Below are 20128 nucleotides of genomic sequence, written 5' to 3' on the forward strand. Positions count from 1 at the left end.
TACTTGGCATAATATCCAGATGCATCTTTTGGAAACTGACTAAAAAGGACTAAAGTTTTCCTTGATTTCAAGAAAAGCATCAAAGATACTATCGATATGACGGTTGCGAAAATAAATAATTCCAACCGAGTTCCTACTTATCCGTGGAGCAAATAAAATCGTTATTTGCACGATTCCCTGCAATATTCATGTAGGTAATACTTGGCGCAAAGGAAGATGGTGCTTTGATAAACGTTGAAGAACATCATGAGTATAAATTGTTGAGCATTAGTGTTCAAAGTCGTGATTTTTCTAAATGATTGTTCATTTTTATTGATACAACAGCAACCAGAGTAACATGATTTTTTGGCCAACACTCTGCAAAAAGCGATGAATGAGGCCGATGAAAATAAATTTTAAAATAATGAAAATAAATTTAAAAATAATCAAATTAAAAAGATGAACATTAAACTCAAACAATAATTTACTTCATTTGCTTTAACAAAACTCGAGATATCGTAGTCTTTCAGCAACCGTCTCATCGATATTGTCTTTTACAAGGTTGATGCTTTCTTGAAACCTAGTAAAAAGTCAAGAAAAAGTTTAGTCCTATTTAGTCAGTTTCCAGATGATGCATCTGGATTTGATATCAAATTATATCTCTTTAGTTGTTTTATAAAATGCTAACTTCGAGTTTTGGACTGTTTTCTGTTGAGAAAAAAGCACCCCGAAAATCGCCAAGTATTTTCCAAGAAAAATTTTTTTTTCATCATGTAAATCTATTTGTCACTTTTGTCATTTTACCCTTCAGTTCGTATTTAACTAAAGTGATACTATAAATTTTCAGTAAATCTATCAAGTCTAACCCGAGCTCTTGCAGTTTTGGTGATTTTGACAGCATTTTAAAAAAAAAAAAATCTTCAAGGAACGTTTTACCCCAAATTGCGTGTCTTCTGGTGAAGTAGGTAGCTCTGATAAGTTACAGTGATTATCCAAATTTTCATTCGTAACCCTTACCTCTCTCTTGATCTCGACACGGTTTTGAATAAAAATGTTCAGCCTCAAGCTGAACTATTGTTTGAAGACGATTATTACTGCTTCCAGCAAGATGGCGCCCCATCCCACACCGCAAAGGTTGTTCAGGCGTGGTGTGAGGAAAACTTGACCGATTTAATTTCGAAGAATGAATGGCCTCCGTCGTCTCCGGATCTGAATCCACTGGATTATTTTGTGTGGGGATACATGATGTCGAAGCTGAACGACTATAAAATAACAAATTTGGAGCAGTTCAAGCGAGTTATCACGAAACTCTGGGACGAGATGCCGATGGAGCACGTGCGCGCCGCTTGCGACGACTTTTCGACGCGTCTGAAGCTGGTTCGATCAGAGAAAGGTGGTGTAATTCCGAGATATCGTCTGTGAAGTATCTTGATGAGTTACTGAATAAAGCTATGAAAGCCAGATTCAGATTTTCTTCTTATTCTTTGAAATATTGAGATTTTCCTGTGTAACCGGACTTTTTTGTCACCCTGTATATGCACTGAATGTACTAAAGGAAACCCCACAGAATGGTTCAGTACCTAAAAAAGTCGTGGCTGATCCAGCTCTTGCAAGCTCATCCACTTTTCCATTCCCTTCGATGCCACAGTGTCCAGGAACCCAGTGAAGGTTAAAGGTTAATGCATAAATTACGCATCGTTTTAATTCCGTTTTATCTAATTGAGCAAAAAAACGAGATATAGTCACTCTTATGACTACTTCTCAATCAACAGAAAAAACATGCTATTGTCAACTTTTCTCAAAGAAATAAATCGCAGACCTTTACCAGAAACTTACCATCAATTCGTGATCCAAAAATTTAGTCTTTTTTGGACTGACGACCCTGAAACAATACATTTGTTCAATTCTTGGAAAAAGGTTAAGCATGAAGCCGATGGTTTACCACAGTATTATGAAACTGCTCCTACGTAGATTGGTTTGATTCCGGGAGTTAACATCGACGAAAGGCGAAAGTTTCAAATTGAGGAGAATATTGTACACTACAGTATGCGGCAGAGAAAAATGCGAAAATGTTCGAACGTTCGTATTGGGTTAGTGCTTTTGTTGGACAGTGCATTTGTTTATATTTACTTTTAAGTGCTGCTGCAACAGAACATCAAAATCGGTTTATTGCAAATGAGTGAAAACATACGCATAAGAAGTGATTACGAGTTTACTATTCACCCAAAAGACACCGAAATAGATTGCGGAGACCGCTGGATCGCATCAAAAACTCTCTACAGGATGGCCCTAAGCAGCAAAAGCCGGGAAGTCGTGATCAAATCGGTCCGTGCAAAATTGTTTTGCAACCTGGTACGTTATATAAAGTAACTTACAAGGATACCAACATTTCTGAGAAATTCATTTGATCACGGAGCGGGTAAAAGAGCTACGAGTGATTCGAAAGTAACTGTTCGAAGAAATTGCTTTGCTCTTTTGCTTTGCTGAAAAAGGAAAAAAATGTTTATCCTGTTTTCCGACGAAAAGCTGTTCAGCATCGTATCTGTGTCCAACACAGGCCAGTCCATTTTACCGAAGTAGGTTCCTGATGAAGCAAAGTTCAACTCGAATCAGTCCAGAATTTCCCGTGAATATTGTACTCTTTTCAACTTTAAAAATCTACTACGTTCACGCACAAAACTAGACAAGCTTGATGTGATTTTTTCTGTCAAGCAGCATCTATTGGTGTTCTCGGTCTTCGTCGTCTCGCGGATGTCATTGCTAAAAACGGTGGACACATCGAGTAAACTTGTTGGATAGATAACTAAAAATGTTGATATAATCACCTAAAAGTACTTCAAATAATATTTCGAATTTTTTCCGTCGCATCTGACAACAGATGCTAAGTCACATGCATTAGGTATATTGATTTCAAAATTTATCAGTATTTGCGTTATTTTTTTGCGTTATAAATTTGACATGTCTTGAAAAATCATTTTACAAGGGCCTTCATTTTCAACGGACCCTTTAGGTGATTTAGGTGATATCTAAAACATGTCATTCGTCCTATTAGAACTTTAGAACCGTCAATATGATTGATCTCATAAGTTATTTATTCCAAATTGCACCATCCTTTTTTATGCACCGGTGAAATATGTGGCTATTAAATTACTAGAGTTCATCCCCAAAAGCTGATGAGAGGTTTACTTGCACGGATGGAGGTTAAAAATGGATTATTCCACGACACTTTCATCGCATCGGCTGAAGGAAGCGAAGCAAGTGCAGAAAGGCTTCATTTTTGTCACCCGTTTTTCCTACCGGCGGGTTACTCGTTTCCTTCGGAATTCGCTACTTCAGAGGATTTCCGCAAACAATTCTTTTTTATAGCAGTTGGCTTCGAAATGACCTGCACATATTCCACAGAGAGCAAACTTCAGCAGAATGTGCATGAAAGCACCGGCAGGAGTGACGGAAATTATACGCTTTTGAAGGAAATCACAAATGATATGCGAGATATCGTCACCGTTGCAGAATTCCCGACGCCTTCCTCAGGACTTGGATCGAACGGGTCTACATACTGATTCCACATCATAAAAATTCACAAGTCAGTAAAAATCCGAGCAGTCTGTTGACATCCTGTTTGCAGCTTTGTTTCACACAGCTGACTCTGGCAGTTACAGGCGTGTTACGAAGAACAGAGTGTACCCATAGTAAGACTAGTTTAATATGATTGATTGTACGCGGGAATGCTTAAAGTAATTCTCCCCAAAGTTTTCCATTTTGTTGTCATCGGAAGTGTTGGAGAACGAGGTGACACTTTAATATAGTAAAATAGTTAATATGTTAACATGTGTTACGCAAAAACTTTGAGTTCATACAAACAAACAACGTGCTGGAGCTTGCAAACAACAACATGTTGGAATATCTTGCTCAGTACACTTTCGCTCATGTGCGGTATGTTACCCATCAACTTTGGGGTGCACCAGGGTAAGTTGAATGAGTGCTTTGAAGTTAGTTGGAACTTTGTTAGCTAGTTAAAACTTACCTAATATTGTAGAACGAGTTTTGACACAAAAGACTTGATATAATGCCCTTAATTCGGTTTCTAGGTTATCCTGGGTATCTAATAATAAAAAATACAATATTTCGAATTTAATTTCGAAGTTGATAACAAAATCATTAAAAGTTTCCATTATCCAACAATGACAAAACTGTTACAAAAATATAGAGATATGTCCGTTTCAGTGTAACTACATAGTTAGTATTTTATAATCAATGACATTGTTAAAATCACCCACTGTGTTGAGCCAGCAGCTGGTGACTGCAAACATCGAAAAGCTCAATCCGGGACTCGCATTGTGATGATGAAGTTTGTGCAAACATGTGGCATTGGAAAGTTTGGCTGTTGTACTGATAGTTTTTATGTGACAGTTAGTTATCGAAAACAAAATACATTACCAAGAAGAACAATGTCCTCTAGGGTAAAAGAGAGAGGTAGCGATAGAGAGACAGAAAACATCGGACGTGTTGATGCTGTAGTTTGGAATTTTGGTTGATTTGATTGGTTTATTGGTTGGTGGGGGTTTGTGGATCGAGTATGTAGGAGTGTTATCTGACTTTGCTAATGAATTATTAAAGGAAAATTCCTTTGGCAATGACGATCAGTAAAATAGAAATCAATTTCTGGTTCAAAGAGTAAATGTGGCGATGAAGATAGACAATTAGATTAACTGAAAAATATGATATGACCTGGGCGCCAAAACGGTTTCAATAACATATAAGGAGTGCTTGAGCGCTCCAAAAAAAAGTTAGTATAAACCGGACATTTCAGTTTTTTGCGTTTTCGCGAGAGACCGATTCTATATTCTGCTTAGATAAACGCGGCATGATAATACTGGTAAAACTACTAAAAGCTCATCACTTCACAACTAAAACATATATACTTCACATAGCTTTATCGTAAACTATTTGCTCTTCGATTATCGATCACTCGGTCTTGGGCTGATTTCCCACAGTCACCTCTAATAATTATTACACGGGCATCCTCGATGACAGCACACATCCAACGAGCATTCTAGCTATATGCCAAGCCCATTGTAGTCTGGAGTGACTATATCCACCGATTTGTATGCCTGGTATACTTCATGGTTCATGCGTCTGCGACAAACGCAATTTTCCAGTTTGACGCCAAGGATTGAACTTATGTTTTTATACCAAAACTACCAAACTACTGCATCATGACAATAGAGGGCTACCGAGAGAATCGGTTCTTTATAGAGTGCAATTCTCGTACGGGTTTGCAAGCTACGAAAGCTTAACCATTGGCTACGCAATAAATTCGTCGACTACTTCGAACGATACAACCACTATCACCACCGCAGCACCAACATTCGCCGAACTACCACGCTCTCTACCAACCATCATGTGCTTCGTTTTAGCAAAACTTATGACAAGCTCTATTCTCGTAGCTTCCCTCTTGAGGAGTCCAAAACCTCTATCATCACTTTGATATCAAAACCTCTATCATCACTTTAATATCAATGATTTCGACATCGTCCGTAAGATCTAGAAGCATGCAAATACTTTTCAGCACTCCAGCCCTCCGTACAGCACCTTTCAATGCGGTGTTGAACGATAAGATTGACAGCCCGTCACCCTGCCTCAAACCATCTACTTCATCTCAAGAGAGCGTTCGATATCTCAACGGCTAACCTGACCCTTGATGTGGAACCATCAAGGGTGGCTTGTGTCAGTCCGATCAGTTTTGATGGGATGTCATGTTCGAGCATAATCCGCCGCAACTTATTCTTCTTAACTGGATCGTACGCTGTTCTGAAGTCTATGAACAGATGATTAGCCTGTAAGTTAAATTCTCGAAATTCATCAAGATTTGTTGCAAGGTGAACATTGGGTCCGTAGTGGAACGTCCCCCTCGAAAACCACTTTGTATTGCCAGCGACCGTTTCCTGCAACGGTTTCAGTCTGTGGAACAGTATGCGGCAGGTTTCGTACACGGTATTGTTGTATTTTCGTATTCCATATTCCATTGGCATATTCCAACCAGTCCGAGGGTAATTCTACATTCGCAGAACTGAGGATGACTGTAGTATGTCACAGTCGAAATATATATTTGCGCGGCCTGAATTTCGATATTTACTTCCCAAATTTCTAGTAGAGTCTAACTGAAACCGATAATTATTTCTTAATTTAAGGAGTGAATGTAGTAATGAAGATAGAAAATTAAACTAACTGAAAATATGATTGCAGAAACTACGAAAAATATAGTTCAGCAGGTGGGACTCGAACCCACAACTTCCAATCTCCGGTCAGATGTGTTCCCGTTACACCACCGCAGAACGTTAAAGACGTAGTTCTAGAATCGAGTTTTGTATCGCTTATCCAATTCTCGCACTTCGTGCATTTACTCAGTAGAGACTATTATTTATAGCTGGCTATTGTTTCAACACTCTCAGTGGAAGTTGGAATGACTTCTCGGTGTGAGAGATAGAAACGTGCCAGTAAGTTGCCATCTCTACCAGCAGCAACATCGACTTGCGTCACAAACATTTTTACTTTTCTTTTTCCGACTCTAAGCAAAGTCATGCTATTTTTAATTTTTAATTTAAGGAGTAAATGTAGTAATGAAGATAGAAAATTAAACTAACTGAAAATATGATTGCAGAAACTACGAAAAATATAGCTCAGCAGGTGGGACACGAACCCACAACTTCCAATCTCCGGTCAGATGTGTTCCCGTTACACCACCGCAGAACGTTAAAGACGTAGTTCTAGAATCGAGTTTTATATCGCTTATCCAATTCTCGCACTTCGTGCATTTACTCAGTAGAGACTATTATTTATAGCTGGCTATTGTTTCAACACTCTCAGTGGAAGTTGGAATGACTTCTCGGTGTGAGAGATAGAAACGTGCCAGTAAGTTGCCATCTCTACCAGCAGCAACATCGACTTGCGTCACAAACATTTTTACTTTTCTTTTTCCGACTCTAAGCAAAGTCATGCTATTTTTAATTTTTAATTTAAGGAGTAAATGTAGTAATGAAGATAGAAAATTAAACTAACTGAAAATATGATTGCAGAAACTACGAAAAATATAGTTCAGCAGGTGGGACACGAACCCACAACTTCCAATCTCCGGTCAGATGTGTTCCCGTTACACCACCGCAGAACGTTAAAGACGTAGTTCTAGAATCGAGTTTTGTATCGCTTATCCAATTCTCGCACTTCGTGCATTTACTCAGTAGAGACTATTATTTATAGCTGGCTATTGTTTCAACACTCTCAGTGGAAGTTGGAATGACTTCTCGGTGTGAGAGATAGAAACGTGCCAGTAAGTTGCCATCTCTACCAGCAGCAACATCGACTTGCGTCACAAAACTATATTTTTCGTAGTTTCTGCAATCATATTTTCAGTTAGTTTAATTTCCTATCTTCATTACTACATTTACTCCTTAAATTAAAAATTAAAAATAGCATGACTTTGCTTAGAGTCGGAAAAAGAAAAGATAATTATTTCTTTTGATTTCTTGATTTCACAATATAGCTGTTTGGTCCCGATTTTGAAAATTTCGGCGAGCATGTCGTTCTTCACAGCTGCATTGCAATTTCTCAGCTTTTTCACGACTTGTTCACCTCGTTTGGGGATTGTGTATTCACAGCTTATCCATTGTTACAATTAGTGTTAAACACAATTGAAATCAGGCAGTCATAAAAAGAATATTTGGAAAGTGTCAAAAAATTTTGCTCAGTATAGAATCATCGCCGTATAGCTAGAAGTCCGAACCCCACAGATTACTTGAAAATAAACGCCGCTAGAAATTATGTTGCTCACCGCTTTGGCTTGACATTGACGGCGAGAACAGCTTCCACTCGTGTCGAAGAGAGAGAAAAGGAATTCATTGTGGTGAGTACAGAGGTGACTCCCATTCGGTCTTTGTACGCCAGACGAATCAGTGTTTCACCGAAAAGTGCGGCAGTCTATCAAACAGTCTAAGTAAAATAATAGCGATCTGGTGATAATAAATTTTGAAGTGAGTCTTCCGTGGCAGCAGTCTGACAAAGGACGCATTGGAAAATCGGAATAGTCACGGCAAGATCGGAAAACGATTAGTGATTAGCAGTTAGATCCCATACGTGTCAAAATTTATGAGAGGAGGCCAACTGGGACAGCACAAAAGAGACCGTTCCCAATAGTAAGATCAGAGAACACATCAGTCACGTCCAGACCCGAGAAGCACCGATTCACCGTAAGGTAATGTCTCAATCATGTGGATTAAACAATAATTCTGACGCAGGCACGTGGGCGTTTGCTAGAAAATCGCGTTTGAGATTATAAAGATCCCGAACATAGTTCTCGTGGTCCATCCGTGGTCCGTGGTCCATCCGTCATCTTGATCATCGGCTTCTCTGTCCAACGGTCGTGCTTTCCATCCTGACGATCAGCGTGATTGCCAAAGGGCCCCGTCAAGGGTAAGTTACTAACCGTTGGATGTAAAGCCGATGGAACACTAAACCTCGTGATTTCACAGGGCCTTGTTGCAGATCTTATTCGGGCGCCATTGTAGTTCCCTCGCGGATATCAGGGTTGCCCTCCTCTTTGGTAGGACCTGACAGCGGTGCGAGTGGGAAGATACGGCGTCGAATAGGATTAGAAAAGTCAGAGAACGTCAACAGTCATCGGTGCCAGTCAGTTTCAAGTCGTTTAGCTCAGAACACGGCCGACGGAAAAGCTATGTCGTCACTTCGATGTCGTCAACAAAGATCCAGTTCAGCACGAAAGAGTATCTTACGGCGGTGAGCACGTTCCATATTGTATAGCGTTAATGTTAACTAAATGTTAAACAGTAGAGCTTTTTTTTGTTATAAAATTAGGATTACGTTGTCCATTGATGTGAACTTTTGTAATATAACAGTAGAGCTAGTAGGGCCTTAGAATAAGAAAATCGACACTGCGTGTCAGAATGTTGGGGATAAATACACTTTGTACTGGAATGCTATTCGGATTCGTTGTGGCTTTTGTTTAGTGTATGCGATAACAATTCCATGCAGGGTAGTTGTGCTCTACCGCTACCGGCAAAACTGCAACACCATCAATGTCAATATTCATCCTGCTTCTTTCGTCGCCTATATCTTTCTCACCGTTGAACAATACACTGAAATGTTATTTCCATCCAATACCTGGCCACTTTTCAACTATTGTTAATCAGGTTCCTTTTTCTGTTGTTGCACATGACACTGGCTGACACGTTTCGATTTTTGATACAAATAATCTTTTTGTAAAAACTCCTCACATCGTGCCGGGGGAAACAACCCTCCGCTTCCGCAAGAGCACGCTCCAATGCTGACGTTTTTTACGGCGATGGAGTCTTTTTTCAACGGCAATGAACTGCGACAGTACAGGTTGTTGATATTCTGTCGGCACAACGATTCGACCGTCTAACATGAGGCACCCACGCACGAGAGAAATACTTTCCTTACGCGCGTAGAACGGGCGGAGTTCGTTGCTCACTTGTTTGATAGATTTCGGCCATCCAGTTTGCACGTGTCCAATAACTTTTTGAAGCAGCTTGTCCTTATTAGTGGCAGCTTGAAGGTGTTTAAAAGTTACCGGCAGGGCAGTAAGTGCAGCATCAACGGTGACAGAGACGTCGTTCTCAAGCTGGACCGAAGCAATAACAAAATCTTCGTCAGGTCAGGTTTTGCTCGGGGATCGATGAGCCTCGAAAGCATGTCTGCATAACCAAAGTCCTGCGTAGCGACGTGTATGATGTCGAAATCGTACGACACCAGTACAAGGGCCCACCGTTGCAGGCAGTTAGTTGTGTGAATGGAAATGCCTTTTTTAGACCTGAATACTGCGACCAACGGTTTGTGATCGGTGTGTACGCTGAATTTTATTCCATAAATGAACCAATGGAATTTGGTCACGCCGAAAGCGAGTACCAGTGCCTCTTTTTCCACCTGGCCATAACGCTGTTCCGCTGGGGTTAGCGTCCGGGAGGCGTGACACACGACCTTCATCGCACCGTCTGGGTATCGATGCATAAGGCACGCTCCGACCCCATGATTTGATGCATCTGCTGCGACAATCGTTTTGAGTTGCGCGTCATAATGAGTGAGCAGCAGATCCGAACGAAGCAGGTTTTTTAACTGCTCGAATGAAGGTCATGCATGTTGCGAACAAACTTGCCATAAAAATTCATTGCGCCGAGGTACGACCGAAGGGTACTGACATCGTGTGGGGGCGGCATGTTACATATTGCTGCTGTTTTCTTTGGGTCGGGCCGAATCTCTTGATGGTTAATGATAAAACCGAGATAGTGGATTTCCGGCATGAAAAACGAGCACTTTTCTATGCGCAGTGTGAAGCCCCACTTCTGGATGCGCTCCAGAAGCTTCAGTAAACGGTCTCGATGTTCTTTGTCGTTCTTACCATGAACTAATACGTCGTCGAGGTACGTCTCGACTCCTTCCAGACCAGCTACCATGGCATCGACGATCTTTTGAAAAGTGCCAGGGGCAGACTTAACACCTGGGGGTAGGCGATTAAACTCGAACAGCCCGCGCTGAGTGTTGATCGTGAGGTACTGCCTGGAATCTTCTTCAACCGGAACTTGCAAATAGGCATCCGACAGGCCAGTGTGTGAGAAAATTTTGCTACCGGAAAGCTTTGCAAAAATCTCCTCGGAAAGCGGAAGAGGATGCTGATTTGGCTCAATGGCACTGTTTAAGCCAATAGAATAGTCGGCACACACTCTCACTTTTTGGGGCTGGCCGTCGACAGATTTTTTTCGAACTGCAACGATGGGTGCCGCCCAATCAGTAAACTCTACCGGCGAAATGATTTTCAGCTCTTCCAATCGTTTTAGCTCGGTCTCGATTAGCTCAAGCGCGGCAAATGGAACAGGTCTTTTTCCGCGGAAAACAGGCTGAACATCAGGCTTTAAATAGAGCTTCGCTTCTGTTTTATTGCAGCAACCAAGAGTATCGGAGAACAGCTGTGGATATGATGCTTTAAGCTAGATACATCGTTAGTTAGCGTAATGTTGTTGCAGACCGTGCTCAGGGGAACATTCCACAGATTGAAAATTTCGATGAAGTCGAGGCCCAAAAGATTTAGATTGGAAACGTTAGTGACAAACAGTTTACCTGAACGATGAACTCCTTTCAGCATAACATCGCAATCGATCTCTGCGATGAGCGGCAGCAATTGACCAGAAGCAGTACGGGCTTGTTGTGACGGAGGCTTGGTTGGTGGACGTTCGATTCGTTCCCAGTTGGCTTTAGTAATGATGCTGATGTCTGAAGCGCAATCCAACTGAAGCTCAACTTCATTGTTGTTGATAAACACGGTGACGTATTTTCTCTTATCACGAGCAGCTACTTGTCGTACGGAATAAATACCATTTGTTTGTGGTGCTTGTTGTTTCCATCTCCGTTTCTTGCCTGGGCACGACGACACACACTGACAATAGCACTTTTTGTGCCCAATACTGTTACATTCGCGGAACCGATGGTCGTGGAAAGGGCAATCGCGAACGTAGTGTAGCTGGCCGCATTTCCAACACGGCGTCCTCGGTTTGTTGTTGCTCCCACTATTGTTTTGGTGATTGTTGTTGTTGTGTGTCAGTGGAATTTTCGATGCAGGTTTGGAAACGATTGGCTTCTTCGTGTACTTCGTCGGATTGATAGCGTTGACCGACGCCTTCTCACTGTGACATCCTACAATTGAAACGTCTTTCCAAAGATTGATGATGCGATGACACTCTGTAGTGAGATTGTCGAGCGTCATTGATTTATTACCCTCCAGCTTAGCAAGCAGAGCGGTTCGAATTTCAGCGTCCTGAGGTGCGTGTAGACCACAAACGAAGATCAGACACTTGAACTCGTCCACATTGCACGTGGATACACCGAAATCTTCACAGAGTCGGTTTACAAAACCGGCATATGTTTAAAAACCATCGGAGGTCTTCTTGTTAAGCGTGAGACAGTGGTATCGCTTACAAAAAAGAGATGCATGTGCACTGAAGAGCTGCTTCAACTTTGCCACAGTATCGTCGAACAAAAAATCTCGTGTTGTTTTTGGGAGAATGTGGTTCATGTACTCCGCATGAGTGGCGTCGCTAAGCTTGCGGAGCAGTAGACGTGTTTTAGCAGCATCATCCAGGTTAGCTGTATTGACTCGGAAGGTATCCTCATGACGACTGTACCAGTTGTCGAATGTGAGGTTAGACACGGGATCGTAGTGGAATTCTGTCATGGAATTGGCAAGAGATTCTATACGGGCATCAGTCGACGATGGTCCTGCAGTAGCCGTTGACATTGTCCGAGACATGACCAGCTCATTTAAAATTTTTTGCTGTTTGCCCATCATTTCGACGAACATTTTATTGAAATCCTCATCCATTGTGAGCACGATGGTGTGTTGTAGAGCGAACGGCAGAAAAATATCGCTTGATCACCTTTATCGCGGGGTTATTTAATAATCCTTGTCGCCAAAATGTTACGTAGTCGGATGTGGGTAAAAAGCAACTGCATTAGCCTACTTTTATACATTTATTCAAACTAGTAACTACGTTCACACTTAACAATACTTGTTGTACATTTGCGACCCGAGAGTAGAATGGCGACAGCTGCCATGAGTGACGACCGTCACTGGCAAGGCACAGTGAACACAGTGGTTAACTCAAGGGGCTCCAACAAGAATAGTAGCAGCTATAGCAGCAGTAGCAGAGGTGTTCATCGGCAGGCAAGAGTTGCGTCGCCGCGAAGGAGATTGACGTAGAGAATAAACAAAAATAAGAAAAAAAAGGAAAATGAATAAATAAGAGGGAACAGTAGTTCTGTGTTTGCACCCGACCGCCGAACATCCTATATCTCGTCTCCACTTGTAGGAGCTATTGATTTTGAAGAGTTTTTGAGAATGCCTTTTTTGCTCAGGCCTTCAATGCCCATTCTCTGAGTTTTCGATTGCTGCTAGCCAAGTGGGCTAGTCCAGACCAATCACGTCGCGGCTTCAGGAGGCGAAACCGAGCTAAGGTGTCCGGGCCAATCTAGTTGCTTTCCTGGGAAGAGACGACAGGGTCTCTGCTCCCATCTGGATTGATTCCCTCTGAGAACGCAAGCATCTCTTACCGACCGGCGCAGTTATAGTCCGCTGCAGCCTCAATAACCACCCTCTCCCACGTGGACCACGTGGACAGCTTTGGACAGCTTTGGCGGGGTGGTATGTGTAATGTCCACGGTCCATAGACAATTTTTAGAATTTATATGAGCAGTTTTCAATAAGTGTGATGAGCTTCAGGTTATTATCGTTTGTAGAAGAGTGGAAGCTTCCTCTTCCAATTATGGAGCGGAAGAAATCCTGGACATTCACTGTGTCCTGGGCATTCACTGTATGTCTTTTCGAGGAGATCATTGGTTTTCTCCTTCTAGTCATCAGGTTTAGCTTTGGTCGGTGCCTACGCGGTGCGTTGATTATGCTGTAATTGAAGAATTTGCTCCTAATTCTAAACACGCATATCTACACCATCTAATGACACACTTCCTAACAACCTTCTTACATTTCAAGTACCGAGTCTCCAATAATCGTTGTCCTGTGTCGTTCGCCCAAGTCCATGCCAATTATTCCGTTCCGCAATTTTATCTGGATTGTCCGTAGTAATTCATATTCGGTATGCGATAGGGCTGCGATACTGAGCTTCTCTGCGGTCTAGGTATAACTGGCGAGGCACCTTATTTCATGAATCAACTGCTCACTCAGAGTCAGAAGTTGTTATACGCCGCCCCTAACATGGGGAAACAGCCGCCTACGACTCCTCTTTCCAATCGGCGTATGACCAAAATTTCTACGGAAGTTGGTTACCTGATCGTCGCTGAGGTTATTCGTATCCCGGTCGGTATCTTGTGGAGACTGGGTTGGGTGGAGTTGCTTAACAGAGGTGGATGACACGTCTCCAGCCCTTGTCTAAGGGGCCATCCACATACCACGTGGACAGATTTTTAACGATTTTGACCCCCCCCCTTCCCCTCCGTGGACAACTGCCCATATAAATTCCGAAAAAATTGTAGGGGCCGTCAGGTTGGTTGGTTTAAAAAGAACAGAATTCAGTGTATGAGCGGTTACATTTCTAGTGATCACCGGCGTGATATTGTAAACAACACCTGGTGTGAAAAGTAGTAAGTAAGTGGAGGTTGGAATAAGCCTTTGCGGTGCAAATTGTGGCATCGTTTCGTCAAGCCTCGTTTTTCTCTACTGAATAATATGCTATTCTAAGGATATTTGTTTTACTGTAATTTTTTGTCAATTTTGATTTTTTCCTCACACATTTTATTTTAATGAATATTTAAAGGAAAACAAAAAATGACATTAGTTTTTCCGCGAAGGTTGAAAAAATCAAGTCAGTTATGTTAGGTTACACACACGAGCTGGGTACAGCTTTCATTGTGATGGGCAAAATGAAGATGGGCAAGTTAAAGACTTGTGGGTAATTTTGGATTCCCAGCTCGTTTTCAACCCTCCCATTTTGTTTACTGTCGACAAAGCCTCTAGAGTTCTGGGATTCATCTTCAGGATCGCTAAAGAATTTACGGATATCTACTGCCTAAAATCATTGTATTGCGCATTATCTCGCTCTATACTGGAGAACTGATCGGTTGTCTGGACCCCTCATTACAACAAGGGCGTGAAAAGAATAAAATAAAATCAGTTCAACGGCGCTTTTTGAGATTCGCTCTTCGTAAACTGCCATGGATGGATCGCTTCCGTCTACCAAGCTATGAAAGTCGCTGCTTATTAATACGTTTGGAGCTTCTATCTGTCCGTAGAGACACGGCCAGGGCATTGTTCACCACAGACCTTTTACAAGGCCGCATAGACTGTCCCGCTCTTTTGGAACAAGTAAATATAAACGTGCAACGTCGTGCTCTGCGAAACAATTCGATGCTACGATTGTCTGCTCAACGAACTAACTACGGCATTTTTGGCGCAATGTTTGGTCTCCAAAGGTTATTCAACAGAGTATCTGCTCTATTCGACTTTAATTAATCTCGAACGCTTCTTCGTCGGCGATATGGTTTATTTTTTTTCAAGATCTGACTAGTTCAAATGTTATATTGTTTGTAATATGTAATACTGTATTGACTCTTTGAAGATATTTTAATTGTTAGCTTTAAATTACACCATTTGGGCACCTGCTTGCCTGTTGGTGAATATACCAAATAAAATAATAAAATGCAGAAGCGCGTGATTGGATGGTGACCAATCAACAACAGAATGTATAAGTTGAAGATCAGAGGTCGTTTCTTCAACGTTAGATTCATTGACGTGCACAACCCTCACCTAGGAAGTAATAATGACGAGAAATACGCCTTTTACGCGCAGCTGGAGCGTACATACGATATCTGTCCGAAACATGACGTCAAACTAATTATTGGAGATCTTAACGCTCAGGTTGACCAGGAGGAGTGATTTAGACCGGTTATTGGAAAGCTCAGCTCACACCGGCCCACAAACGAAAACGGCCTCTAGTTCACAGACTTCACCGCTCCCAAGAACAAGCCTCCCATAATGGTACACCTGGAGATCACCACAACAAACTGAAACACAAATCAATTGCGTTTTGATTGACGGAAGGCACTTCTAGGATATTATCGACGTCCGAACCTATCGTGGCGCAAACGCCGATTCTGACCACTTTTTCCAGATGGTCGTAGTGCGCCACAGATTTTCGGTTGTCAACAATATCCGCTACCGTCGCCTGCCACGGTATGATCTGGAGCGACTTAACCTCCACGAAGTCGCTACTGGATACTCGTAAAGCCTTGAGGCAGTGTTACCGGAGAGCTTACCGAAGCCCCTTTGGAGGACTGTTGGAGTACTGTGGAAGCAGCCATTAACAACACAGCGGAAGGTGCTGTTGGATTCGTCGAGAGGAATCGTGGTAACGGCTGATTCGACGAGGAGTTTCAAACGTTTTTAAATGAGAAGAATGTAGCGCGGGCATCGAAGCTGCAGCAAAGGACTCATCATAACGTGAGTCGATACAAACAGAAACGAAGACAGCAGACCCATCTTTTCCGGGACAATAAGCGCCGCCTGGAAGAGCTGGAGTGTGAGGAAATGGAACAGCTTTATCGTTCTCAAGAAACACGCAGATTCTACAAAAAAACTGAATGCATCTCGCGCAGGCTTTGTGCCGCGAGTTGAAATGTGTCGGGATAAAGATGGAGGAGTCTTGACGGATGAACGTGAGGTGATCGACAGGTGGAAGCAGCACTACAATAAACACCTGACTGGCGTAGAGGCAGAGGATCAAGACGGTAGGAGAAACGATGAGGGAGACATACCGCCATAGGATGCTATCAAGCATCTCAAAAACAACAAATCAGCTAAAAAAAAGGCATCGCAGCGGAACTTATTAGGCTGGGCCCGCATATATTGGCTTCCTGTTTGTATCAGTTGATAATCAGGATCTGGGATACATAACATCTACCGGAGGCCCAATATACAAGAAGGGCGATAAGTTGGAATGTGAGAACTGTCCAGCAATCACGATTGTCAACTCGACCTACAAAGTGCTCTCCCAGATCATCTTTCGTCATTCCTCGCCACTAGCAGGAAGGTTTGTGGGAATTTATCAAACCGGTTTTGTGGATAGACGCTTGACAACGAACCAAGTCCCCACGCACCACCTATTCATCGATTTAAAGCCACATACGACACTATTGACCGTGTCGAGCTACGTAAATGGTCGAAAATGGTTTCCCTACGAAACTAACAAGACTGATTAAGGCCATCTTGACAAATGAAATTGTCATGCAACATATTGCAACGGATGTTTTGGGGTAAAATCCTTGTTGGTCGTAGCTCATATTTGAAAAAAAAAACTTTGTTAGCTGGCAAAATATCGATGTTGGATCAAACAAAAGACCAGAACAGTATATCGACGTTCTTTGAGCTCGCTAAATGTAACAAGACTACAAGAATCGATTGTAATACTCACAGATCGAAAGTGGATTATGATATCGCACTCGTAACGGTGCTATCTCCAAGTTTATTTCCGGACGAGTTTAGATTGAATTTGATTTTCTTTTCAATATCGTTAGCTTCAAAGATTAATTATCTACAGCGTTTTAAACCAGTTACGAAAGTTGACCTTCTAGCTGGTCTTGAGGTACGATGCTGGCCTAACAAGCCACTCGTCGGAGGTTCGAGTCCCGGCTCGGGAGATAGGATCATCAATAGGATCGTAGCGCCTAGTCCCGCAATCGTCCTGTACATTAAACAGTTGTCTGCGAAGTCTGTGTAAAATAAAGAGTAGATCGAGTTCTGATACGCAAGTAGCACCAAGGCTTTGCTTTTTTTACGAAAGTTAATTAAAATTTTCTAGTCACATCTCGTCATTGAGATTTTTTAACATTTTGGGCAATAGAATCCGCAAACTGTTTCTCATCGTTTCGCAATTTTTTATTGCTCATTGAACAGTATTCTTTATTTTGCCGAAAAGTGCTGATTCGAGTAAGATTAATATTGAAAAGTCATCTTAATAAACCATAGATGCTGTGAAGTTTTTTTTCGTAATGTCAGTTCTCTATCGACTAGAATGAAATAAAGGCGGTGTCGAAGATGGTCCAAAGTTGGCTTCGTTAAAAGTCGTTCCATCGATAATGATGAAATCAGTTTAAATTTGTCGAACGATGAAAGTCAGGAAAGTTTCCCAATTAGAGTCGGGCTTTGACCCGTTTGTATGCAATGACATCTGCAAACCGAGTTGCCGGTTTGGAGTCAGATTCGGGTTGGAACGAAAACTCGCTCGCTGGCGGAAGCCCAAATTTTGATGTCTCTTTGAATTTGTCAAAACTAATTTGGTTTGCTCGCTGGCCGGGTATGATTGTTTGCGGGGCGGATGCGCTTGGCTGAATGTCACAATCAAAAACACGAATGTCGGTACGATTCGAACTTTCTCGTTCATGAAATGTTCTAATACTTTAGTCCAAATAAACTCTAAAAGAGTTACATAAACCTACAAAACATGAAATACAGAAGTAAAGATCTATTAACGAATCTAATTTTATGTAACAATAATTTCTCAGAGCTTTTATTTTAACACCATTGATAGAACTTTATATAGTTGATATTTTACATTGTGACATTCTTAGCAGAAATTAATAGAAATTTTAATACAAATTAAAAGTTGGAGTTTTGAGGTGTCCATGTTATAATAAAAAGATTAAAAAAATGTCCGGATGCACGAATGGAACTAGCAGTCAAAATTACTCACTATTGTCAAATTATAGGATTTGTTTTTTTTTTGTTCACACAACATTTATTAAATTAATGTTTTACGGAGCCAATGAAATCTAATGCCTTATGGTCTAGAATATCTTATAATCTAAAGGCAAATTCTTTACCCTCGCTGCCAACTACGAGCTGAAACTAAATCTAATACTAAAACTAACATGTTTTTTTTTGTTTCGCTGTTAAATTGGCACCTTGATGCTCTTCAAGTAGCTATAAACATGTAGCATGTATGGCAAGTTTCGCTGAGCGAGAATATCACGAACTGGCACATAGGGCTGTATTCCTCGGGCCCTGAGGGTATCCAAAAGTAGAGATCTGGCGCCGCAGAATTCAGCACACACCCAAACCACGTGTTCAATGTCTTGATACCCCAATCCACAAACGCAATGATTACTGCTCGCCAGCCCAATACGCAAGAGATGTGCATCTAGCCCGTAGTTGTTGGACATAATCCGAGACATCATGCGAATGAAATCTCGTCCTACATCCAACCCCCGAAACCAAGGTTTGGTGGAAACCTTGGGGATGATGCTGTGTAGCCACCTCCCTTATCCCACGAGGCCTGCCAGTTGACAAGTGTACTCTGACGTGAAAATTTTAAAAATCCATTGTAGGCAATTGGTCTGTTATAAATATCACCGTTTGTTGTGCCCACCTTAGCCAAAGTGTCCGCTTTCTCATTGCCCAGAATGGAACAATGAGAAGGGACCCACACTAAGGTAATCTGAGAAGCCTTTTCGGAAAAAGCACTCAGATGTTCCCGTATTTTCCCCAGGAAATACGGAGAGTGCCTTACATCCTTCATCGATCGGAGAGCCTCAATAGAACTGAGACTGTCCGTAAAGATGAAGTAATGGTCCGTGGGCATTGTTTCAATAATCCCTAAGGTATACTGAATTGCAGCCAATTCTGCGACGTAAACAGAAGCAGGATTATCGAGCTTGTAGGAGGCGGTAAAATTATTGTTGAAGATACCGAAGCCAGTGGACCCGTTGAGAAGTGATCCATCAGTATAAAACGCATTATCGCAGTTGATGTTTTTATATTTGTTATAAAATATTTTAGGGATCTGCTGCACGCGTAAATGATCCGGGATTCCACGAGTTTCTTCCATCATGGATGTATCGAAAAACACAGTAGAAACAGAAGTATCTAATAAGTTGACACGATTGGAGGTGTATGAGGAAGGATTTATACTTTGAGACATGTGATTGAAATACACAGTCATGAAACGGGTTTGAGAATTAAGTTCAACTAGCCTATCGAAATTTTCAATTACCAAGGGGTTCAAAACCTCACATTTGATGAGAATACGAGTAGTCAGATCCCAAAAGCGGTCTTTTAATGGGAGAACGCCCGCCAAAACTTCCAAACTCATCGTATGGGTCGAATGCATGCAACCTAAGGCAATACGCAAACAACGATACTGCAATCTTTCCAGCTTGATTAAATGGGTGTTTGCAGCGGAGCGGAAGCAGAAACATCCGTACTCAAGCACCGACATTATCGTTGTTTGGTAAAGCCTTATGAGGTCTCCTGGGTGGGCGCCCCACCATGAGTATAGTAATTGTCCGGAGAAAATTCACTCTTTGTTGACATTTTTCTTCAAATACCGAACGTGACATCCCCAGGTGCCTTTCGAATCGAACCAGACACCAAGATATTAGGATACCAAAACCTGAGAAATCGTTTCACCCATTAACTGTAAGTGGAGCTGAGCAGGCTCACGCTTCCTAGAAAAAACTACTATCTCAGTCTTCTCCGGAGAGAATTCGACACCTAGCTGTAAAGCCCAAGCAGACAAATTGTCCAAGGTATTTTGCAATGGTCCTTGCAAATCGGCAGCTTTGG

General features: G+C 41.8%; 1 protein-coding gene across 1 annotated transcript; it reads right to left on the reverse strand.

The window, feature by feature from the left end:
* Nucleotides 1-9174: 9174 nt before the first annotated feature.
* Nucleotides 9175-12298, reverse strand: LOC129728915 (uncharacterized protein K02A2.6-like). The gene is made up of 5 exons (XM_055687390.1): nucleotides 11980-12298; nucleotides 11033-11892; nucleotides 10209-10973; nucleotides 9485-9634; nucleotides 9175-9411 (listed from the first exon to the last, which is right to left on the reverse strand). Exons 1-5 carry the CDS (start codon nucleotides 12296-12298, stop codon nucleotides 9175-9177), a joined length of 2331 nt encoding a protein of 776 aa, XP_055543365.1.
* Nucleotides 12299-20128: the final 7830 nt, after the last annotated feature.

This window comes from Wyeomyia smithii, chromosome 3 (assembly GCF_029784165.1).
Source record: "Wyeomyia smithii strain HCP4-BCI-WySm-NY-G18 chromosome 3, ASM2978416v1, whole genome shotgun sequence".
Taxonomy (NCBI): domain Eukaryota; kingdom Metazoa; phylum Arthropoda; class Insecta; order Diptera; family Culicidae; genus Wyeomyia; species Wyeomyia smithii.

What these genes read in the sequence shown, in the direction of transcription:
- LOC129728915 (XM_055687390.1), bottom strand. Translation starts at nt 12,298, where the DNA reads ATGTCAACGGCTACTGCAGGACCATCGTCGACTGATGCCCGTATAGAA. An exon ending in GGAATGTTCCCCTGAGCACG is followed by an intron (nt 10,974 to 11,032) that starts GTCTGCAACAAC and finishes TCATATCCACAG; the next exon opens with CTGTTCTCCGATACTCTTGG. An exon ending in ACATGCCGCCCCCACACGAT is followed by an intron (nt 9,635 to 10,208) that starts GTCAGTACCCTT and finishes GCTTCGGTCCAG; the next exon opens with CTTGAGAACGACGTCTCTGT.